At 59.0% G+C, this 23,638-nt stretch overlaps 2 protein-coding genes across 2 annotated transcripts; one reads left to right on the forward strand and one right to left on the reverse strand.

Moving 5' to 3' along the window:
• Positions 1-2,391: 2,391 nt before the first annotated feature.
• On the forward strand, positions 2,392-3,337 carry HPCA (hippocalcin). The gene is made up of 3 exons (XM_088531098.1): positions 2,392-2,769; positions 2,960-3,065; positions 3,238-3,337. Exons 1-3 carry the CDS (start codon positions 2,392-2,394, stop codon positions 3,333-3,335), a joined length of 582 nt encoding a protein of 193 aa, XP_088387224.1. The 3' UTR covers positions 3,336-3,337.
• Positions 3,338-5,028: 1,691 nt separating this feature from the next.
• Positions 5,029-14,937, reverse strand: RNF19B (ring finger protein 19B). The gene is made up of 9 exons (XM_088531101.1): positions 14,251-14,937; positions 10,491-10,696; positions 8,922-9,066; positions 8,328-8,490; positions 7,552-7,666; positions 7,141-7,281; positions 6,545-6,752; positions 5,676-5,807; positions 5,029-5,495 (listed from the first exon to the last, which is right to left on the reverse strand). The coding sequence occupies exons 1-9, from the start codon at positions 14,793-14,795 to the stop codon at positions 5,033-5,035; spliced, it is 2,118 nt and encodes a 705-aa protein (XP_088387227.1). The 5' UTR covers positions 14,796-14,937; the 3' UTR covers positions 5,029-5,032.
• Positions 14,938-23,638: the final 8,701 nt, after the last annotated feature.

Consider the following 23,638-nt stretch of genomic DNA (forward strand, 5'->3'; position numbering starts at 1 on the left):
GGGATGCTTTCAAATCACCCTGCGTCACTTGTGCCCTCCGCCGCTCATGCACAGGGGGATTAAAATAGATATGAAGATTATCGGTGGGGAGGACGAGGGGGAGAAGGGCACCCCTCCTTGGGGAGCCCTGCTCTGTCCTGGCCTCCCTGGCTGCTCCAGGCTGCCTTGGGCCCCAGATCCCAGCATGGATCCTCCTGACCCGGGCCCAGCCGGGCTGCAGCTCTGAAACAGCCGCTTGAACCCAAGGCCACTGGTGCTGGTGCAGTAACAGGCTGGGACTGGCTGCAGCTCGTGAAAACGCCCCAGGCAGCCCCAAAACAGTGCCTTGGGCTCCAGAGCAGAGCCCTGTCCTGGGACAGGGGGGAATCCGGGCGCTGGGGACACTGCAGTGGCCGGGGAGGGTGTCCCCGGGGCGAATGTCCCCAAAGAGCCTGTGGAGATGGGGAAAGTGCCGGTGCTGGGACCTGCGGAGGCACCGGGACCTGCGGAGCCACCGGGACCGTTGCACCAAGCTCTGCAGCAGCAGCAGGAGCCCATGGGGAGGAGAGGGTGCACGTGCATGCGTGCGCACACGCGGGCTTGCAAGTGCGTGTGCAAGCGTATGTGTGTGTGCAAGCCCGTGTGTACATGGGCGAGCCTGCGTGTGCATGCGTATGCAAGCCTGCATGGGTGTGCAAGCCTGCATGGGTATGCATGTGCAAGCCTATGTGTGTGTGCAAGCCTACATGTGTATGTGTGTGCAAGCCTGCATGCATGTGCAAGCCTATGTGTGTGTGCAAGCCTACATGTGTATGCGTGTGCAAGCCTGCATGTGTATGCATGTGCAAGCCTGTGTGTGTGTGTGTGTGCAAGCCTGCATATGTATGCGTGTGCAAGCCTACATGTGTATGCGTGTGCAAGCCTGCATGTGTACGCGTGTGCAAGCCTGCATACGTGTGCAAGCCTGCGTGTGTTTCCTTGTGCCTGTCCCCCCGTGTTGCCCCCTCTCGATGCACCCCCGGGCGCAGGATTCAGCCCGGGCTCCCCTTGGAGCAGCCTTGAAAATCACTGGGGGGGTGGGGGGAAGGAAGCGCCCCCCCCGCCCCGCCCGGGACCCGAGCAGGGGCCGAGCCCCCCCCCGCCCCGGGGACCCCCCCGTCTCCCTCCCCTCGGGGCTCTGCGGCCCCGGGAGCCCCGCGGGGGGGGGGGGGGGGCGGGGGCCGCGGCGGGTCCCCCCCGGCGGCTGCGGCGGCCGCTCCCGGCGGGCGCTCGGGGCCGGCGGCGGCGGCGGCTCCGGGCAGGTAGGAGGAGGCGGCGGCGGCGGCGCCGGGGGGCACCGGGGACCGAGGGGGGAACGGGGCGCCCCCCCCCCCACAGGCACCTGCAGAGCCCCCCCCCGCCCGGGGCGTCTCCCCCTGCCCAACGCGTGACGCCCCCCCCCCCCCGCCTCCCCTCCTGGGCGGGGGGGGCTCTGCAACCCCCCCCATCCGAGGTGCCCTTTTTGGGGGGGTCCCTGCAGCGCCTCCCCCGGGCGGGTCTTTCCTGGGGGTCCCTGTGCGGAGGTGCCCGGCCGGGGGGGGGGTCCTTGTCCCCGCGGCGGCTGCGGGGGCCGGTGCAGCCCCCCCCCCCCGGCTCTGCCGGAGCGAGGATGGAGCTGGGGGGGCCGGGGGGAGCCCTCCGAGCCCCGCAATCCCGCGGGAAGGGGAGCCCGGGCCCCGCTCCATCCTTCGGGGGAGGCTGTGGGCACCGAAGGGGGACCCTGAGAAGGGGCTGCAGCCCCCCCGGGCCACCCTGCTGCTCTCGGTGGGGGCCTGGGCACAGCGCGGCGGTGGGGGGGCACTCAAGGTCACTGCAGGGTCCCCCGTGTGTCCCCCTGTCCCGCTCCCTTCCCCATGGTGGGCGCTATGGGACCCTGTGGGGCACCCGAGGTGGGGAGGGGGTCCCGGCCCCGGGCAGGGACCTGCAGCCCCCGGCTCTCCCCGCAGCTCCGGCACCAGCCGGAGGCATCAAATATTAACGGAGCAGCCGGAGGAGCTGGAAATATCCCTCCCACCCGGGAGCTGACCCAGATCCATCCAGCACCGGGCCCAGCGCCCCATCCCCACCCAGCCCCACCGCAGGCTCTGCCCCTCCTGCTGTGCGCTGGATATATATATATATCGCCTATATATTATGCAAATGAGCTATAAGGGGCTATTATGCAAATGAGCAGGGCTGTCGCCGCCTGTCGCAGCGCTGTCCCCAGGCCCGGCCCCGTTGGCGCAGAGCGGGCGCCGGGGATGGAGGGGGCCGCATCGGCGTCCGCGCTGCTGTCCGGGGGCTGCCCGCGAGCGCTGCCGCCTCTCCCTGCTCTCCTGTAGCGCGGAGGGACCCGCCGGGAGCTGCACCGGGAGCTCCAGCGCCCGCCGCGCCATGGGCAAGCAGAACAGCAAGCTGCGCCCGGAGATGCTGCAGGACCTGCGCGAGAACACGGAGTTCTCCGAGCTGGAGCTGCAGGGCTGGTACAAGGGCTTCCTCAAGGACTGCCCCACCGGCATCCTCAACGTGGAGGAGTTCAAGAAGATCTACGCCAACTTCTTCCCCTACGGCGACGCGTCCAAGTTCGCCGAGCACGTCTTCCGCACCTTCGACACCAACGGCGACGGCACCATCGACTTCCGAGAGTTCATCATCGCGCTGAGCGTCACGTCCCGCGGCAAGCTGGAGCAGAAGCTCATGTGGGCCTTCAGCATGTACGACCTGGACGGCAACGGCTACATCAGCCGCGAGGAGATGCTCGAGATCGTGCAGGTACCCGGTCCCCCCGGCCCTGCTCGCGGCCCCGAGCAGAGCCCGTCACGTCCCGCTGCGCTGGGACGGGGACCGGTCCCCAAATCCCCCCTGCACCCCTGTCGGTTTCCCCAGGGCTGGATGCCGGCCCTGCTCCTGCCGGAGCATCCCGCGGGAATCCCGCGCGCTCATCCCGCCTCCCTCTCCCCAGGCCATCTACAAGATGGTCTCCTCTGTGATGAACATGCCCGAAGACGAGTCGACGCCGGAGAAACGGACGGAAAAAATCTTCCGACAGATGGATACTAATAACGACGGTAAATGAGAGGAGCTGGAGGGGATTAAGGCAAAGGTCTCATGGCTAAATCCAGGGGTTTTAGCGGGAGCCGCGCGCGCTGATTAAATGGCTCGTGGCCGCCGGGGCGGGCTGGGGCAGGACCCGGGGGCTCGCGGTGGCCGCAGCCTCCCGAGCGCCCGTTGTCCCCGCAGGGAAGCTGTCGCTGGAGGAGTTCATCAGAGGAGCCAAGAGCGACCCGTCCATCGTGCGCCTGCTGCAGTGCGACCCCAGCGGGGCCGCGCAGCTCTGAGCGCCCCGCACCGCCACGTCCCGCACGCGCCGTCCCTTCCCGCACGCCCTGGTCCCCTCCCCGGGCGCTGGCGGCGAGGGAGGAGCGCGCGCCCGGGCTGTCACTATCCCAGAATAAAGTTTGTCCCGGAGCAGCCGCTGGTGGGGAAGGGGCCGTCAATGCGCAGCGTGGGGTGGCCGCGTCCTAGCCCTGTGGCCGGCCACGGGGCCGCGTGGGGCAGGACGAGCCGCGAGGGGACGGGGACGGTGTCACCTCTCTGCAGGGGAGGAGGTGGGGGGCGAGTGGGGGGCAGCGGGTGCTGAAGATGCCACCGAGCTGAGCGCGAGGGGCAGCAGGGAGCAGTGCGGGGACGGGACCCCCTGCCCACCCGCAGCCCCCGAGCTGCTCAAAGCAGCTGTGGGTGCCCAGGGCACCCCTAGGGCTCACATAGCCATGGTGGGGTGGAAGGGGTGCTCATGGATGGGATGGAAGGGGTGCCCATGGATGGGATGGAAGGGGCACCCGTGGGTGGGGTGGAAGGGGTACCCGTGGAAGGGGTGCCCATGGATGGGGTGGAAGGGGTGCCCATGGATGGAGTGGAAGGGGCGCCCATGGATGGGGTGGAAGGGGCGCCCATGGAAGGGGTGGAAGGGGTGCCCATGGGTGGGATGGATGAAGACCACGTCGGTGCACGGGGCAGACCCACGGGCAGGACATCACATCCCTGCTGCTGCTCCGGTCAAAGCACCCTGGCTGGGCTCCCCGGGGATGCTCCCCCAGTGCTGGCACTGTTGGGAACAGGGAGGTCCAGGGCTCATCGGGATCCTCAGGGGCGGGAGAGCAGGATGGCGCGGGGGCGGCTCTCCCGCAGGAGCTTCCTGCGAGGAAGCGGCTGCCATGGGGACATTGGTGCCCTCGTCCCCATCTCAGTGCCATCCCCGAAGCCTTCAGCCCCCCGGGAAGGGAGCCCTGGCCATGGCCGAGCGGAGCCCTCTGCCCCCGTGTCCGTCCCGTGTCCCTGCATCCAGCAGCACCATCGGGGGCTTCATGCCAGCCGCCCGGGGCTGAGAGGAGCCTCCGCAGCTCCCGGGATCCCGGGAGAAGGATCCGGAAGCGCGGAGCAGAGCGGCGCTGGGAAGAGCTGCCCAGGAGCAGCAGCGACCCCGTGGGAGCCCCTTCCCCTCCGGCCGGCCCTGCTCGGCCCCGGGGCTGCTCCGCGGTCCCCGCGCGGGTCCCCTCTGAACCGTCCTGCTGCACAGGGCGCTGAGAGAGGAGCCGTCCCCAACACGGATGGGACAACAAGGCAGCCACATCCCGCTTTCTCGAGGCAAAACGGGGCAAATCCAGTTCTCCTGTGCAGATATCCCAAGCAAGGGGCAGAATGAGGGAGAGGATTCACCAAACACCTCTGGAAAGGACGAGCTAGATGCGAGTGGAATGACAACCAGAGTCTTTATTCCAACAGTCCTTTAGATGTTTGCAGACATACAGACGCACGTACATATTTACACTCTTACGCACCTCACTATAAAGCGCTTGAACCAATAAATTAAAACAAAAAGAGGGTGGGGGGCGGTTTCTCTTTTGTCATGTACGAAACAGCAGCTCCCCCAGGCGAGGCCGGGGAGCCAACTAGAGAGCTGCAGACAGAAGCCGACACGGACACGACCCTGCCCGAAAGCTGCAAGGAGAGCGCGAGCTCCTCCGCGCGAGGCCCCTCATACTCTGGCTTCGATGCACTCCAGCTGGACCATCTCCTCGAGCCGGTAGCCCTCTGCGTGGGCACAGTGGCCCAGGGGGGCACTTGGGCTCTCGGCTCCGGGGGGACGCGGGCGGGCGGCCGCGGTCTGGGAGCGGGGGGAGCCGCTCTCGTCCGACGGGATGTCGGGCACGTCGTCCGACTGGCTGTCGGAGCTCTCCAAGTCGCTCCGGATGCTCTCGGGCTGGGCCAGGGTGATGTCCCAGGTTTTGCTGGCAATGCAGTCCTTTTGCTCGCAGCTTTGGTGTTTGCATGGCTGCTCCTGCTCGCCGTCCTCTTCCTCCTCCTCCTCCTCCTCTTCCTCATTCTCTGCCATTTGGGTGTGGACGTGCAGAGAATCCTCTGTGCTGCTGCCACTGGCCAGCTGGTAGTGACTTGGTTTGGCTTCGATGTCCACCTGGATCTCCATGTTATTGCACTCCCTGCAGAAACAAGCACCACCAGCTGCAGTTACACGTGGAGGCTGCTTCCAAACAGCCCCTGCCCTCCTTCTGTGGGAGAAAACGGATCCCTCCCCGCTCCAGGGACAAGGAGCAGGCCGGGACCTACAGCAGCACCTCCTGGGGCATGGATTCCTCCGGAATTCCCACCCCATGTCCTACCTGTCCTGGGGGTTGTAGGAGCTGATGATGGAGCCGGCCATGGCTCGAGTGCTGGCGTTGTCGCTGATAGCCCCCAAGCTAACAGAGTCTTTGGGGAAAATCTCCTTCTGGACATCTGCTTGCACTTCCAGCCTGCAGGAGAGGAGAGAAATGCTCAGAAATTACTTAGCTGGTCCATGAGGGCACCAAACAGTTACTGTTTGCCCTGGGAAACCTGGTGTCCCCGCGTGCTGGCCCAGCTGGGCACCAAGGACTTTATCTCCAATGGTTTAGCTTCCTTTAGTCTCAAACTTGGCTCCATTTAGGTAAATCCATTCTGTTTTCCATGACGAAGGTGAAGTTGTGTTTATAACTATGACTCATGCAATTCCCGCGAAGAACAGATTTCCACGGATCGAGCACAGAGTCATGATTACATCCTGGCTGCTAGATCAACACGTGTCTCTAATTACCCAGCAGACTGACTCACAGGCAGGCTTGGAGGAAAACTGTGCTGTAACCTCCTGACTTGGAAAGCAGCAATCCTGCCTGCTGCAAGCCAGTAGGGAAGAGGCAGCACCAGGCTGGGATTAGAGGCCTGGAAGAGCTATAAGCCGGCCACGCAGGCATCTCCAGGCTGTTCCCAATTAACCTGGAGCGCCGGCTTCCCTCTTTCAAGGAGTTCAGCAGGGGCAGAACCTTGTTTCAACAGCTGTGTCCTCTTTGCAACAAGCAGCCTAGCGCTGCCACAAACCAAGAGTGAAGACATTAGCACAGAACGGGACTCCTGGGCACACAGAGGGTCCCCCAGAGGTCCGCACAGATCCCAATCGAAGCCCATCCCGTTGGCACGGGCTTTGGGATCCCGCAGTGAGTGTGAGCTCCGTTACCTGCTGTACTTGCCCTTGCCTCCGGAGAGGACGCCGCCGCTCAGGGTGCCGCCGGACAGCGCGGCGAAGCTGGCCGTCTCGCTGTAGTTGCCCTGCACGACGCTGAGCCCGTCCGTGGGGCTCCCGCTGGTGCTCAGCACGCTCGTCAGCCCCTCGATGCTGCTCTCGCCGATGCTGGGGTTCTTCAGGGCTCGCCAGGCGTCAGCCACTGAGGGAAGGAAGAGCGAGGCCATCGGGGAAGCGCTCGGCATGACGGCGCCGGCTTCTGCCAGCCCAGACCCCGAGCAGCAGGATCCACATCTCGGGTACCAGCGGCCAAAGGGAGAACTGAGATGTTGCTACAAGAGCCACCCAGCTGATCCCCAGCAGAGGACTGGGGTGAATCACTGCTGCTAGCCAAACCCCAGTGACCCCGCATGTGCAGGGGGGGTTGGACTATAGGACCTCTAGAAGTCCCTTCCAACCTTAAGCATTCTGTGATTCTATGAAAACTAAAAAACGTGTTAGATTTGGGAAACACAAGTCTCCTGCCATTTCATTACGGGAAGCAATGAGAGGGTCGTGCTTTAACGCCTTCCCTTCACCAGTTACATTACCTGTGATAGGTCCATCATCTTCATCAAACTCTATCTTCACACCCTTCCCGTTGGCTGTGCTAACTCCGCAGCCACCACCTCGGCACAGCGAGATCGGCACGACTCCGTACACGTAAGCCAGCATGATGGGGACTCCAATACCTGGAGAAGAGGATGCACTGGGTTAAGAGGAGCTTAAGGCCGGGTTGGCCAGGCAGGGAGGACCTGTGCTATGGTCAAGGCTTTGCAGGGCACCAGGGCTGTTCTGCCCACGAGGCTGTGCAGCCTGCGGGGTGAAATGGAAGGAAGGGTCCAGGGAAAACGCACAGGGGGAATCTGCAGATTCCCCTTGGCCACCCCGCACAGAGCTTGGCTTGTCTTTGTGTCTGTGACTATTGGCCCATGGAAGGGAAAAGAGCAGCAGCAACTCACCAACACTGACCGCAGCGATGACGGGGGAGGCAATGACAGACAGGGTGACCCCACCAGTAATGGCCAAGTTCCTCTTGTGCTTAGATGTTTTCTTTCCCTCGTACCTACTGTGGATCTAAGGGAAGGAGAAGCAGCAGGTGAGAACACAGCCTGGCCAGCAACAAACACCAGCAGACAATATGAATAAGCTTGTGATTTTACAGCCCTGGCAGCTGCGTTAGCCTATGAAGAACCTCATCCTGAGCACAGATCTCAGATCAGAGCTGGAAGGTGGGTCTGTGTTTAGGGAGCCACGGCAGGGCACTGACATGCCAATTCCTCCCTCTGGTTGCCTCCTGGTCAGCACAGACTCAGCAGCACCACGCAGTGCAGAGCCCTGGAGTCAGCCAATGGCAGCAGATCAGCATCAAAACACACCAGGGACTTATTCTGGGCAAGGGGTGATACCCGGGATCTGGCCACTGCCCCAGAGATGCCCTGTGTCAAAAGGGGCCAGGACTTGCCCTGGTGCTTCTGCTTCAATGTGCAGCACAACAGCAATGTGATAGTCATTTGAGAGGGCTCAGGCTGAAGGGCTATCAGCCACCACCTTCCCTGTGCCCATTCAAAGCTCAAGAGATAAGACAGGCTCTATAAGAGATGACTGAATTTGAGTTTTGTGAAAAGATCCATCCACGCTTCACGTCGCGGCTGCATCTCTGGGCAGCTGCTTTGGCTACAGAGAACACCCCAAGCTGCACAATCCCCAGTTCCAGGCTGGAACTCTCCACACTTACCTTTCTCCCGACATACACCGGGATGCCAATGACCATAGCAGGAATGGCAATGCCAGCAATGAGAGAAATTCCTACAGGAGCCCCGATCAACGTGCCCAGCTGCCAGAGAATCTTCTTTTTACGGCTCCATGGCTTTTTGCCCCAGAACGTACAGCCAGAGGGACTGTAATGGAAGGAAAAAAGTTAAAAACACTGAAAACTCCACAACTCCTAAGTGTTCCCAAGAACTCTAAGTTCAACATCCACAGGAACAAAACCCAAAACTCAGGAAATGGGTAAGCAACGTGCAACAAAAGGCCCTCTCTCCTTCTCCACCAAGATTAATTTGTTCATCAAGGTGATTATCACACGTCTGGGACTGTTTAATGTCCAGAATGTTAAGAGCTCTAACATGCAACTTTTTTTCAGTCAAATGAGCCTTTCCTGGTATGGAAGAGCCTCCTTACTTTCTTGCAGGAAGAAAGTTCAAATCTTTAGGAAGGAAGAAGACAATTCTGCTGTCTGGTTCTGGGGAGGCAAGGGGATGAAAGGCAAGTGCATGCAATCAAACACCCCCTTGGAGAAGCGGGCGCTGCCAGAGTGACAGGAACTCACCTGAGGTAATGCAGATCCGAGATCTCCTTCATGCAGAGCCAGCAGAACTCGCAGCCGCACACGGCGCACGTCATGTGGTTACAGCTGCCGTCGTTCATCTTGATGATATAAGCGCTGCAGCGGGGACACGGCTTGATGTCATCTGCTGTGGGAAGGAGGGAGGCAAGGGACTCAGTTGGACTCTGCATGCTGTGGGGATCAATAACCAGGGAGGGGGTCTCATGGCAGGGAGAAACCCTTGGAAAGGCCGAGCAAATTCGCTAATCAAATACAAGGCTGGGATGGATACGACCAACTGGTTCTGTCTTCAGCTCCTCTACAGAGCAGGAAGATAATCCTGAAGAGTCAAAGCTATTTGCCTGGACAGCAGAGACTGAGAACAACAGTCATTTTAGAAGCTTATTCTAGGCTTGAACGGGATCTCTTCCAGAACACGCTTAAACCCTGGGAACAAGTTATACCTGCCCTGAGCTAGCCAAGACAACAGTGTCAGCAAGAACCATTATGAAATCGCTCCACTGAGGTGATTCACGGGCCAAGACCGGCAGAACAATTGGGAGAACCAGGCGTTTTGGGAGAGCCAGAACAACCGGGAGAAGCTCTGAGCCGGGTTCCGGGCAGCCCACGGCGGGGACGACCCTGCGGCCGCGCACGGGAAGCGGCTGCACGTGCTGCGGAGCCCCCGCTCTGCTGCTGGCAGAACAGGAGCCAGGGTCCTTCATCTCTTCTTGAATTCAAGTGTCATCTGGTGACGGTTACGCAATGACCGGCTGCGCCGCTCGGGCTTTGTTGGCAGTGGCCCTCGACAACGTGAAATCCAGCTGCTGAGAGAGCCGCTCGCACCTTATTAATCACTGCATTGCATTCAGCAAGGAGCGGGCAGGGAAAAAACACCCTCAAGAATCACCCTTTCAGCGGCTAAGCTCTAAGCACTTCCTGGCAGGGATCTCTTTGGACAGGGTGGAAAGCTCAGAGGCTGCTTTTTTGTTTGCTGGTTTGCAGCACGGCCGCTGGCAGGGCCTCTGCTGCCTGAGTTAGAGCCCTGGTAAGGGACACGTTGAACCTCGGAGCAGAGCTGAGCCACCTTTGAACCACTCATGGCAGCTGCGTATTAACATTTTCATTCCTGACATGCTCGGAGAAGTAATATGTCTTATTTGGGGGTGGGGAGGGTTAAAAGCGCCTATTTTTTTTCAGAGTTTAGATCAGCAAGAAATGAAAACATCCAAGATCAAAACAGCCACAAGCAGAGCTGGGGCGGATGAGGAGAGACCGAGTGCTGAGAAAGGACTCAAACGCACGGCGTCACCTCTGACTGCTCTGCTTCATTTTCTGCTGCCTTGGAGGAGCCCGCCAGGCTTCTTCCCTTAATGTGAGAAGGGGAAATGACTCTCAGCTTCACGGCTGTTGTCACCCGCTGCTCCTGGAGACCCTCATGTGCGCCACGTGGCAGCGTTCCCCGCGGGCCACTGACACCCCTCCTTTGATCAGAGGAAGCTCTGCACAAGCAGGGGCTTTTTCTCAGCTCCACAGGCAGCACCGAGTAAGCAGAAATGCAGGAATCCCTACCCGGGCCGGACTCCTGGCCGTAGCTGAGGCCCGACGTGTGCTTGGTCCGTACGCGGAGCACCTGTGCCCGCTGCTGGCGGGCCATGTCGCACGTTTGGTTGGGGTGCCATATCTGCTTGCAGTGGTAGCAGAACTCGGTCTGGCAGCCGTCCCGCTCGCACGTCAGCTTGGGGCAGCTGGCACAGCCGTAGGCGATAACCGCGTACCTGGGGAAAGAAGACAGCAGGAATTAGAAAGGGCCAAAAATTCAGGAACACACAGCCCTACACATGAGGGTGATCAGCCACCGGGAGCACCAAGAGCCTCTCATGGGCACTGCACAGTGCTGGTGTCCTTGGCAAAAGCAGGTGCCCGTGACAACAGCCTTGCCATCCATCTGGGCAGAGCCTCTGGCACTGGATTGCTTCCAGTGCAAGACCACAGCTTACCTGACAGGTTGGGCAACCCTGCAGCGGAATTGCAAGAGACACAGAGAAAAATGCAGTTCTCTCCAGTCTCAGGTGAGAACAAGGTGACTGCATCTGCCTAGAGCGAGCAGGTAAGGTTATCACTTCCTAAACTGCTCTGTTTAAGCCTCCTGCAGCGAGTTTCACGGTTTAGGGGGGGAAGAAACCCCCTTTTACCTCCTGGACACTGCACATTATGGTAGTCCAGAGCCTGCCCTGCCTCTTCCATTTCCCATTTCTGATCCCGGTCCTCTAGAGCAGTCTGCACTCCAGATAAATTTTTGCTTTCTCCAGTGCTGCGTCTTTCACTGCAGGGCTTGGAATTAAGTGGTGCTAATTAAGTTACTCGGGACAGATACCTATTATAGAGACAGCTTGTGATATCGAGTTCACCCCTCAGTAACTGCTGGGAGTTGTGGCTGTCAGCTCACGCGGAGCGCGTTCCTCCTGCCCGCTTGGCCACGCGGCTGCTCCCGCCGGCTTCCCCGGCACACACGGAGCAGCTCCCGAGCAGAGCCAGCTCTGCAGAGGGAGGAAACCTCCCACGGAGGCCAAGGAAAGCTGAGGTTGTCCCGAGGTTTCCGTGGCCAGGCTGCTAAACCGGCTCTTCCTCCACGAGGAAGGGTACGTGTGGGGACAGCATCGCCCCGGGTGGCCCTCAGAGAGCCACCTGCGACGGGACCTTCCCACCACTGCGGCTGGAGAGAGCAAATCCAGAAGCACCTTCCGCTTCTGACACCGGGACAACAAAAGGGGGTTTTGTTGACCACCGCCGGCGTCTTTGCAGGAGGCCAGAGGAGAATATCTCATCTCTGGGGTTGTGTATTTAGAGCTTGAGGAGCTCTGGTTGTGCATGAGCATGAGAACCGCCGAATGTGTCACACCACAATGATTCACATCCCGTGGGAGTCGGAGCGACTTCGCCGTGCCTGCCACAACGGCAGCGCCAAAGGAGCGGCGCGTCGGTGCCGCGCGGCACGGCCGCGGCGTCCCCGCCGCCCGCACGCAAGAGCCAGCGCTGGCGGAGGAGCGGGATGCGGAGAGCCCAGGGAGGGCCAGGCCTGACCCAGATGGGCTCCTACGCGCCGCACGCGGCCAAGATCCAGCTGAGCATCCTCACGCTGCCGTGCGGGGAAAAGCAGCCTCACCTGAGCAGCTGTTTTACAACACACGGCTATTCCAAACGCTAGCAGGTCAGGGAAGTTCAGCAGAATGTTTAAGCAACTTCTTGTTCGGAATGAGCCCTCAATAGAGACTTTGTTTTTTGTTTTTTTCCCTAGCTGACTCAGGCAGCCCTTCTGAGAAATTAAAATTCTCGTCATTTATATTTAATTCTTGCAGCCAAAATGACAAATACCAAGAGCAAGCCCGCAACTGCATGGAAAAATCTACACGCCTTTCCGCTCTACGGGAAGAAACAACACATCTCTGGATTCAAACATCCTCTGCATGTGATGGGCCCAGAATTGCCACAGTTCACACACGCCTGCATCTTCACCTGGCCTCTGACACTGCACTAGGTGCTGCTTCCTGGCTCATGCCAACTGTGACAAAAAGGGAAATTCTGCCTTTTCCCAGTGCAGGGATGGCCAGGATCATCCTCCCTAAGGCCTGGCGAGGCTGAGGATGCAGGGCAGCATCTCCAGCCCTCTCTGCTCGGGCAGCCCTCAGCCTCCTCCGCTGAGCTCAGCCTACACCACGCGCTTTGTTTCAGCCTCCTGTTGTTCTCCCAAGCCTCTCGGAGAGACGTGGCGTGACAGACATCAGGCGGCAACATCAGCTGATCGTAGCAAGGAGAAAAAAAAAACCCAAAAGCCCCAAACACGGCAAATGATTCACAGGAGGACCGAGGGTGCATCCATTGACCGGTGCTTCCATGGCAACGCGCTCGGAGCCGGTTCTCCTCCTCCCGCGCTGCACAGCGGAGCAATTCCGTTTAGGAAAGGCTGCGGTGCGTGTGGAAGGCCCCACGCTGCCGAGCCGAATCCCGCGCCGCAGCCGCCTTGGATCCGGCGCTGGGATCGCGGAGCACCGGCACGACTCATCCCCGTAGTAGGATGGGCTACTCCGGAGGGAAAGCCCGCCGTAAAGAATTCACACCCCGGCTTCACAGGAGCACAACCAGAGCAGCTTGTTGGGAAGAATGAGAAGCGAGATTCATTTCTCGTGCTGTCAGAGGGCTGATTCCGGCTGTCTTTGTCCGGGAGCTGCCGACGGGCTCACGGTGCCGGAGATGCTGCTTCCTCATGGCCCGGCGCGCTCCGTGCTCCTCCGAGGGAGGAGATGCCCAGTGTGGCCCTGTCGGGCTGCACGAAGTGCCAGAGGTGACACCGCTCTGCCCAAAGGCAGCAGCTTCACACTGGGTCACTTCAAGGAGGCCAGGAGCACTCGGTGGCACTTACACCTTACCCTGCACACGGGCTCACGGAGCGGCAGCCGAGGAGCAGGAATAGCAGAAATCCAGCGCGCGGCAGCCAGGTCTTCGGCAGCTGGTCAACGGAGCAGAAAACGGAGGCATTCCCTCCTGCACGGCCCCGGGAGCAGCATAACCTGCCCTATCGCCCCGATCTCGCCCCCAGCGCTATCAAAACATCGAGATCTGGCACGTGATTTTGTTTCCCAAACTAACATAGCTGTTGTTCACTATTAATGGTACCTCCCAGAGAAACAGCCTTTCTACGGTGGTGCTGTGAAGGGGAAAACTTGAGGCAGGGCAGCAGATCAGCAGAGCCGCCCATTGCACTGCTCTGATTAAACCTTCAGCATCCTCCCACCGCGCTTTCCACTCTGACCACGAGGCTGGACTTTCCTTCAGCATTTGCACTACCCAGAGCTGCAATTTAAGCTTTTTGTGTGTGTGCATCTCACTGAACTTTTTGGCACTGTCTCTTTTTCCAAGCAGCTTCGTCTTGCGCGCGAAGAGAAACCGAGCGGAGTTCAGTTAGGGGAAAAGAGAACAGAAAATGAAAGCAAAGCGCTGATAACTAGAGTCGTCAGGCAGGGCTGGACCCGCTTCTGGTCGGACAGACGTTAACTCGCTTAGGCAATAGATAATGAGTCAACATCATTCCTCCGCGCCGGGGAGCCACTAGGGAAAAGCCACCGCTTCCAATTTCTCATCCCAACGGGGCAGCCCCACGGCGGCCACTGCTCCAAGGAGCCCCTGGGCTGGAGCCGGGGGCTCACGGCAACCCCCCCCCACCCCGGGCTTTGCCGCTTCCAGCGGAGCCTGCGTCCCCAGGGCACCCCCGGGGGGTGAAGCGGGTCCCGGTTCGTCCCCGCGGGCGGAGGCGGCCGGCCCGGCCGGGACTCACCCGCAGTCGGGCGCGGGGCACCAGCGGCAGTCGGGGTCGGCGGCGAGGCAGCGGCGCAGCATGAACTCCTCGTACTTGGCCACGAGCTGCGGGGAGTCCCGGAGCAGGCGGCGGATGTCGGCGGGGTTGAGGCGCTCGCTGCACTCGGGGCAGCAGATGTTGACGCGGGACTCGGTGATCTCGATGCGCAGGTACTGGCGCAGGCAGGCGCCGCACGAGCGGTGCGGGCACGACAGCAGCCGCGGCGCGTTCTCGGCCGGCTGCCGCACCAGGCACAGCGGGCACTCGAGCTCCTCCTCGCCGCCCGCCTCCGGGCCCGGCGCCGGCTCCTCGGCGGGCGGCGGTGGCGGCGGCGGCGGTGGCGGTGGCGGCGGCGCCGGGGGCGGCGGCTCGGCCTTGGCCCGGCGGCGGCCGCCGGCGACGGCGGCGGCGGAGAAGACGCTCTGGAAGGAGAGGCGGCGGCGGCGACCCGGCTTGGGGCACTTGGCGGCGGCCGAGTGGATGGAGGAGGAACGGGGCGACTCCGAGTCCCGCTCGGAGCCCATGGCGGCTGCTGCCGGCGGCGGCGGCGCGGGGGGCGCCGGTTGCTAAGCGACGGTGTCCGCTGGCCGCGGGGGTCCGGGCGGCCGCCGGCGCCGCGCGACGAGGACGTTCCGGGGCGGCCGCTGTCCCGTCCGCCGCGCTGCAACGACAGCGACCCCGGGCCGGTGAGGGCGGGGCCTCGCCGCGCCCCGCCCCCTGCGCGCGCGCCCCGCCCCCCGAGGCCCCGCCCTCCCGCCGCCGCGTGAAAGGGGTGCGGCCGCCATTTTGTCACAGGCGTGGTGTGAGGCGAAGAGAGGGCGGCGGTTGTCGCTGCCTTCCCCCTTCCGCGGGCACCGGCGGCTTCTCGCGCTGCTGCGAGGCTCCCCCGGCCTCGGGCTGTTACCGGTGAGTCCAAGGGAGCCGGTGTCACCTCATGGGCCTGCCCGGAGCTGCGGTCCCTGAGCAGAGCTGGGCCTTGCCCGAGGCCGTTTGCCCTCTCCTCGGCTCGGAGGGGCTCCCCTGGGTGCTCGCCCGTCACCCATGCCTGAGCTTGGCCTGTACCCCCTGTCCTGGGCAGGCCCTGCGGGAACAACTGTGGTATTTCCCGGTGAGTTGCTGCCCCTGCAGAGCTTCCCGTTCCTCACAGCACCGGGAATGGGTTCCTAGTGCCTGCAGGGTGCCCTGCCGGCCCCGGCTCCTGCTCAAAAGCAGCTAAGTTCCTGGGAAAGCTGATGGCTCTTGCTGTGCTAGTGAGGCAAAGCAGAAAGAGCCTCTGTGTCTGTGAAGCGGGGGTGAAATCAGGCCTGGAAGTGGCTGCTTTCCCTGTGTACAGCCAGGCTCTAGCTGGGTGGGCTGTAGCTTGTTCATATGACAAGAAAATGCAGCTTCGTCAGCACCTTTCAGCCCTGCAGTGGTTTCTCTCCAGAGAGCGTATTTGCATAGCGATTACCGGGCGCCCTCCTACTGCACCAGGCCTGCTTGCTCGAGCAGGAGCAACCAGGTTTAGTGGAGCAGGCCCAGGGGAGGCCTCGGCGCCTGCGTCTCGCTACCTGCGTCTCGCTACCCGCGCTGCCCGACGAGCAGCGGGCAGAGACCTGTGTGTGCAGCAGAGATAACGAGGCTGCTTCCCCGTTCGATGGATGAAGGAGGTGCAGGGGGATCTATCACCTGCCGATGAAGCCTCCTCCCCTCCTATCACTCCTCCTCCTCTTATTGCTTTCCCCGTGCTTTCCTGGATCAGTTCTGTGCCTGTCATTTCCCCGTGCTCCATGGTAATCCCAGGCTGTCTGCTGCACCCGTGTCTGTCTCTGGAGTTTGTGTTCCTCAACCGGTTACCGTTCTCCCTCGGCTCTGCTGTGCTCTGGCATTCCTGTCACGAGACGCAGGGCTTTGGCCTGGCTAGACGCTTTGGACCACATTTACAATTGGCCTCAGACTGCTCAGTTCCTGTCTGGGCTGAAGAGCCCTGTTATTAGCAATAATTTAACAAGAGAGCCAAACAGCTCTGCTCCAGGCGAGGCAGGGGTGTTACCAGGGTGTCTGTGGAGCGCTTTGCCCCTAGGCAGTGGGGACTGCTCAGCTCTGGCACCTAGCAGACTGCCAGGTCTGCTTAGGAAGCAAAACGCGTAGCCTTTTGGTGGCACTTGTGATGTGAAGCCCCCAAAATGCAGCAACACGAGAGGAGGCGCTCCCATTCCTCTGTTAGGGAGCAAGGGCCGGGGAAGGAAGGAAGGATGAGATGTAATGTGGCTGTAAAATGAGATTAGAGTGAAAGTAGCTGTTTCTGTCTGAGGCGGGCCAGGTATGAGGCATCTCTGTCTGTCGTAGACTGTCGCTACCGGTCTGCAGCAGAGGCTGTCTTGGTTTGATGATTTCACTAGAAAAATCACCCTCCTGACTGAAATAGAGAAACCTGAACAGGACTTTTGTGTGGGACGGATCTCCCAGACTGCGCGCTGGCAGCTCAGCCCTGCGTCCTTTGCAGTGCAAGAGCACAGACTGTAACTAATTGTGGGAAGGTTTCATCTCAAAGCCAACATGAGACAGGCCTGAATTACCAGTAGTGCAGACAGAGAGACAGAGAGCAAAACCATCTGGAGTTCCTGGGTAATGCATCAGCTCGCGACGTGCTGACGGCGCAGAAACGGCTCCTCGTGCCTTTATGTGAGGAATCAGGGTACGACCAGGGCTGGGAGAGGCCAGGGTGAATCTGAGGGGCTCATGCAAACTATTTTCTGCCTTCCCAACCCCCAGGCTGTTCAGACCTTTTGCCAATCTTGGCAAGCTCAGTGAATTTAGCATTTTCTGCTCCCGTTGGGTGCAGGTTTCTTCTAGCTGCTGTGACCCTGCAGTGGTCCAGACGTACCATCTGCTTAAAAACAAGTTCTCTGCAGCTGAGGTGTTTCTCTGTGGAGAGTTTCCATAGCTCTTGCCAGGAGCAGAGGCTCCTGCTCAGCACGTTCCTGACCAGGGAGCAGTTTGAACTACGGTAGTTTGTTTTGATTCAAACTGGAGAAAAAATAACAAAACAAAAATCCCTGAGTCTGGGAAGGAGAGCACATGGAAGTGTGCTGCCAGGAAGGAGGGGAAGCCACTGATTGGGAGTGAGATCAGATGAGCCGCTGCCTGGGGCTGCAGGGAAATGGAAATTGTCACCAGCTGACAGTTTGACTGGGGACATTTGAAAAGAAACAACAACAAAAAAGGAAGGTTTCAACGCTTCATTGAACCACTCAGCAATCCTGACTCTGATAGGCAAATTTGCTCTTGCCTGCGCTGGCAGAAAACTGGAACGTTGCTGACTTGCTGACCCCTCCTGCCTAAATCGAGCGGGATTTGGCACGGGAACTTTTAAAGCTGTCTGGAAGTGCCGTATCTCGCAGAAGGCTTCCAGCAGCAATGCAGGGAGGGCCCTGCCCGAGCCATGCTGCCTGCTGCCTTTCTTTGTCTCCAGAAGAGCAGCCTTGGGGAAGCTGCTTCCCAGGGAACTGCCCCAGCCGCCCGCTCCCCAAAAACCCCTGTGAAGCAGAGTGAAAGATGCATCTCCATCCTCAAGGAGGAAGAGCCTCTGGTGATGTAATGAAAACTCCCCTGTGTAATTCGGAGAGTGAAAGCAGAGGCCGGCTGCCGGGAAGGGATTGCAAAAGCATTTGCACGGAGGGAGTGGCTGTGCCGTGGCCGGGAATATCGCTGCGCCGGCGCTCGTCTTGGCTTGAGGCCATGACATGAAACTCCACCTCCTGCCACGTCCCCAGCACCCCTGCTTCCTGGGTTCCCCACGGAGCACATGTTGGGAAGGCACCTGGAAAGAGCAGTTTCAGGGCACACATGGATTCCGTCTCCAGGTTGTTTTGGCACTGAAGTGCAGACCCCTCCCTGCAGCAGGCTGTTCTCTCCAGAATTGCATAGGTCTTCTCAGGGTTTCCTACCCAAGCAGGGATGGGCAGCTATTCCTGGGTCACAGAGTGCATTGCAGAACAGATGGAATTTATGAGAAAATCCAGCTCACATTGCTGTTTTCCGAAATAGTTACAGACAAGGTAAAATGAGGGAAAGAGGGGAATAGCTTTAAACTGGGAGCTTTGCCTGAGGGATTTTTCCCCATTGCCTGCAGGGGCACCCTGGATGATCCTGTCTGTCTGGACAGACTGAATCTTGACCCCATACTGGTGAAGCAGCTGGTGCTGTTAAAGGCCTTTACACACACCAGGATTCACCAGTGCCAAAGTGCAGGTGACAGCTCAGGGTTATCTCCTGAGGACCCACCTACAAGCCCTGTCATGGGGTCCAGGTACAGCCAGGCCTGTGCTGGGACACCCTGAGAGGTTGTTGTCATCTCAGGCTCTAGATGATGACAAAGGGATGTCACAAGGAGCACAAAGGCATTTTTAAAGCTGTGGAATGGAGGCATCTCTCTCAAGCTCCCTGTTCGAGCAGCTGTGCTGAGAACACACTGTGCTCTCTGCAGAGCTGGGCTTGGGCTGTTGAGAGGGGCTTGCCGAAGCCCTAAAAGCGTCAAGAGCCGGGGCAAGGGCTGCTTTGCATACCCGGGGTAGCAGCTGTGCACTGCAGAGCTGGGGCTCGTCGGGGTCGTTCTGCAGAGCCCTGGGGAGACGCTGGGTGGTAATGACATGCACTCTGATCACCTCTCAGGTGGAGATGTCATTAACGGCCACTCATTTCTCTCCAGGGAAGATACCAGCGGCTAGAGAGAGCTCTCCCTGGTGTGCAACTCTGCACACACTTTGAGGGTTGATCTAGTTATTTTGTGTTCTGTTTGCTTCCTGTGGTCCCATGAGATATGCACAGGAAAGGAAGAGAAGGTTCTGCTTTACTCTCCTTTTCTCTGTTGGATTCAGCAAGGATTGACATTCCTTTAAAGGAAGAACAAAAGGCAGGAGATAGGAACCCTGCGATCAGAAATTCAAGGCTCTCCCAAGAGGGTGGTTCTGCCTCTTCTTGTGGTTACACCTCCCCTCCTTTCCAGCTCATCATCCCACTCTGCTCCATCCCAACACCCACACACACAGCGCAGCAATCTTCCCACTGCCGTGGCTTTCTGTGGAATATGCTGTCATGTGAAATCCTGGGAGAAACTTGCCACATGGAGCACTGTAAAAACATTGCGTGTCCTTTGCAAAGCAGCCTTGCAGACACAGAAAGGCTGCACTCCCCCTCCTCGAAATCCTGAATGCTCCTGCGGGTGGAGATGATGGGGGGAGTTGGGAATAATCTCACAAGCTTGGGAGCCACCTACGCATATGGCAAGTCTTGTCAGCAGCTCATAAAAGAGGTGGGATGTGGGGAGATTTTGATGGGGAAGAACTTAGAGGCTCCAAAGCTTATGTATCCACCATCCTCAGGTCTCAGCCAGCTGAATGGACCATGAGCTCGTCACCATTGCCGATACACACGGAAAGAGGAACCTGAAAAGGGCCTCGGAGATAACTACACTCTACTTCAGCAGTGACGTAAAGGTAGGGAGCGTTAACCACCTACTTATAATAGTAATCTGACATGCTTTTCCTCTCCACAAAAGCAGCATTTCCTTCTGTGACACAAGCACAGGCTGTTCTGATTTGTTTGTACACCTGCTGTCTTGCACATTCTCTGTGCAGCTTCGGGGATAGAGGTTACGGTGATCCCTACTTTCGCTTCACTCTTACTGGTGACCTGCTGTCCCTTGGCATGTGGGATTTACAGCTGAGAAGGTTTAGCACAGTAGGGTGCTGCCGTCAGGAAGGCGCTGGCCTGATCCTTTCAGTAAGAGGCAATAGCCAGGCTCCTTCCTCACCCAGGCTCTTACACAGTTATGTGTTTGGGGTTGGCATAAACACAGGCAAATTAGTCACTGGAGAAAACCTCAGTGCCTGTGACAACTGGTTGTGACTAGAAGATGGGGTGACAAACCACTCTACCAGCTGGAGGCAGCTGCCTGTCCCTGGCACGCTGTGTGCCGGGACCGTGGTGGTTGGGCGCTCTTTGGGGACAGCCAGGTGCCACCCGCGAGCACAAGAGAGAAAATCTCGAGAAGAGCCGTTCCTGAAGGGCTGGGGAAGGGTTAGATCTGCCCTCAGAGAGCAGACGCTGAGATGCGACAGCTCTGGTACAGAGCCTGACTTCTGCAAGGAGAAGAGAGAGGCACTGGCCTGATTTCCAGGAAAGGAGAACAGTGTGTCACAGAGAGGCACTGGAAGACCCGAGGCGTCTGCCTCGGCGTTCCGTCTCGCTCCTGCAGACGTGTGGATGCTCGGGGGTTCAAAAGGCTGAACTGGAGGCTGCCAGTGCAGGGCAGGCAGCTGGGCTGCTGCACGGAGGCTGTCACTGCATAGACCACAACCCTTGTCCCTGCCTCTGAGGTCCTGCGTGGCTCAGGGTCTGTCTCCCGTGCTGCTGATGTCTGCAGGGGCAGTGTGGCAGGCAGAGCTTGGTAGGAGGCTTTGGGACGAGGTACCCGCTCTAGCGCTCACGCCCAAGCAGCCTCTCGAAACCGCTCAGCATCTCTGACATCCTTTCCAGCCGGCGCATCCCACAAACGCACGCGGGGCCGGGTGCACCACAGGCTTCCTCCACCCGGCCCACCCATTTCCTATCTTTGCAGGCATGACAACTAGCGGGTTAATCCTGCAGGCCATAAACTAAGCTGTATTAGCAGGCACCATCTGTCCTTTTTCATTTGCTGATGCACGACCTATTTTGCTCTGTAGTGGAGCAGGCAGCATGGTTCTGGGGCTTGTGTTTTGCAGTGTCCCTGTGACTTTGGTAGAGTTCTCTCCTTGCAATGACCTGCTAATGGGAGAAGGCCCCATCAGGCTGAAGACCAGGGACCTCCTGTCAGTTAAGAGCTGGTAAGAGAAAGGCCTGAGAGGGACAAGACCATGGCTCACCCTGGCAGGGCCTCTTTACGGGGGATCTTTTTGGCCACAGCTCTGAGCAGGTCACTGAAACAGCACTACCCAGCCTTGGTCACCCTGTGCTACAAAGAGTGAAAGGGAAGGGACAAAACCAAAACTCACTCATGCCCACATTCCTTCACCCCCCAGGATGTCACTGCCCTCCTGGGGAGACCTGCACCTACCAAGTCTCTTCAGGACCATCCAGGTGAATACCAGTGCCAGGCTCAAACCCTGCTATCTGCTTCTGAGGACACACATACTTCTAGTACCTCTTTCCCTTGAGTCTTACAGCCCTGTGCTGCTCTGTCTCAGAGGCAAACAGTTTCCAGCACAAGCACATTTCTGCATCTCCTGAAGTCCCATAATGCAGAGATCATCCTCATACCTGAAGTGGGGTTCAGAGGAGCTGGTTGTGAGAGATACTCAGCCTTCCAGGCCATGCTACGCTGGCTGCAGACTATTCCTGTGCTTTATGGAAACAAGCTGAGCAGTGATAATCACAAAAGGACAGGGAAAGACAGGAAGAGAATTCCTTCCCCATCTCTCTGAGGGGATCTGGTCATGCCCCAGAGCAATCTGGCAACCCTTATCTTGGTGCAGAAGTACAAACATTATTAAAGGTCATAAAACCATCAGGATATTTTCAAATCCAGTTACAGTATTTGACTGAACAAACTCTCAAAGGTTAACTCCTTGCTGCATGAGGCAGCATTTCCTCCTGAACTGACCAACCATTTAACTGAACACTGGTCACAGAAATTTTCCCAGCCTTAACATATAGAGATAGGGAATTTTGTCTTCAAGTTGTGGTTAGGAGTCAGGAAGGGAACCGAGCTCAGGGGGGCTCGATGCTAACACGCTCATCTGTCAGTTAGGATAAGGGCTTTTTCCTGCTCACTGCCTTGTGCCTGGGGTCCTAAACATGGCTTCCTGTCTCGCCGTGCAGCAAAAGTGGAAGAGAGAGTGGAAAGAGTTGTTCAGAGCTGCACCTCTGCTTGCTTCTGAATTAGCTCACTTGCACCGTCCGGGCTTTCCAGTGGAACATCCAACCTGCTGAATAGCATGTGGCCTGAATCCCCCTCCTCCTGTGCCGACGTGGTCCTTGGAATAGCCAACGCTGGCAGCTACAAAAGATAGTGCAAGCAGGCTGATGGGGAGGGATTTTTGGGGTTTTTGTTCCTTCCTTTACCTCAGAAACTGGCCTGAGCTTTGAGCCCTAGAGTCTATAGGCCTCAGGCCTGAAATAGCTTCTGTACGATCTTGCTGTCTCCAGAACTCTTCGATTCCTTTGGGAATCTTGCCAAGCTTTGAATCTCCACGGCTTCCAGTAGCAGTAAGTCCTGCTGTCTCATTGCTGCCCGAGTTAAGTTCTGTCCAGGGTTCTCTTGTCCGTGCTGTGGTCACACACTCGGGGTCTGCTAACCTCGTGTCAGAGGTAATGAGAAATAACAACTTTCCTGAGCGATGCCCTGACAGTGCCCCCAACCCTCCTTTGAGGGGTGGTTTCTCTCGGAGAGGGTGGTAGCTGCTCCAAGAAGACCTCTGTGTTGTGAAGAACAACTTATTTATGGACTGATGCCTTGGGGAAATAAATCCCAACAAGAGGACTGATCCCAGCACTTCTTGTTTCTTCCTTTGTGCCTCGGGAAGAGAATGGACTGAAGAATTTTACTGATCTAAGGCCAAAGAGGAAACATTTTCCCCTCACAAGCCAGATCCACAGGCCTCTTCTTTGCACCGTGTGAGGATTAAAACAGAGAAGGGGAGCGGAGAAGGGCAGTGCTTGGACAAAACTTGAAGGTACCCAGATCTGAATGGCGAGGAGGAGGAAAGAGGAAGAAATGGCCCATGCGGTCAGCCCTGGAAAGGGCAGTTCCTGCCGAGAAATGGCTGGGGAATGTTCCCATTTTCGTAAACAGCAACAGCTGTGAAAAGGGGAAAGAAGAGCAATTCTGGAAGCCACCAGCAGCAGCTCCCGTCCGCAGCCGGGATGGGGAGAGCAGCGCGGCGCTCCCAGCGTGCAATCTCTGGCCCCGCAGCAAGGAAAACACGTCTCATTTTCCAGAGGGCCGAGCCAGCATTCACCAGGTGGGAAATAAATGAGCTTCTCGCTTTGAAAATCGGCTCGATCTGGGTCCCCCTGTCTCACACGTGCTATTTCCCCAGCCTGACACTTGGCTGCCAATTCTCTGCCCTGCGCCCGGTCCGTGCAGAGCAGCTCCCTCGGGAGCCCTGTGCCCTGCTCTGCGCGGTGACCTGCGGCTGTGCAGCGGGGAGTGAAGCTGTAGTTCGGAGCAGCCTTTGTGCCTGTGCTGGTGTGGAAAGGTGACCAGGGTTTGTCACCGAGCCACCCCTTCCCTCCTGCCTGCTGCTGAGACCGCAAGCCCCTTCCCTCTGACTTCCCAGGGCTACCGCAGCCAGGAAACTCCGCTTATCCCTCCCTCCGTGTGCGCGAAGCTGAGCCCCGTGCC

Source organism: Tinamus guttatus, unplaced genomic scaffold (assembly GCF_059628265.1).
Source record: "Tinamus guttatus ecotype Peru unplaced genomic scaffold, ASM5962826v1 Tinamus_guttatus_pri_ptg000397l, whole genome shotgun sequence".
In the NCBI taxonomy this organism is placed as follows: domain Eukaryota; kingdom Metazoa; phylum Chordata; class Aves; order Tinamiformes; family Tinamidae; genus Tinamus; species Tinamus guttatus.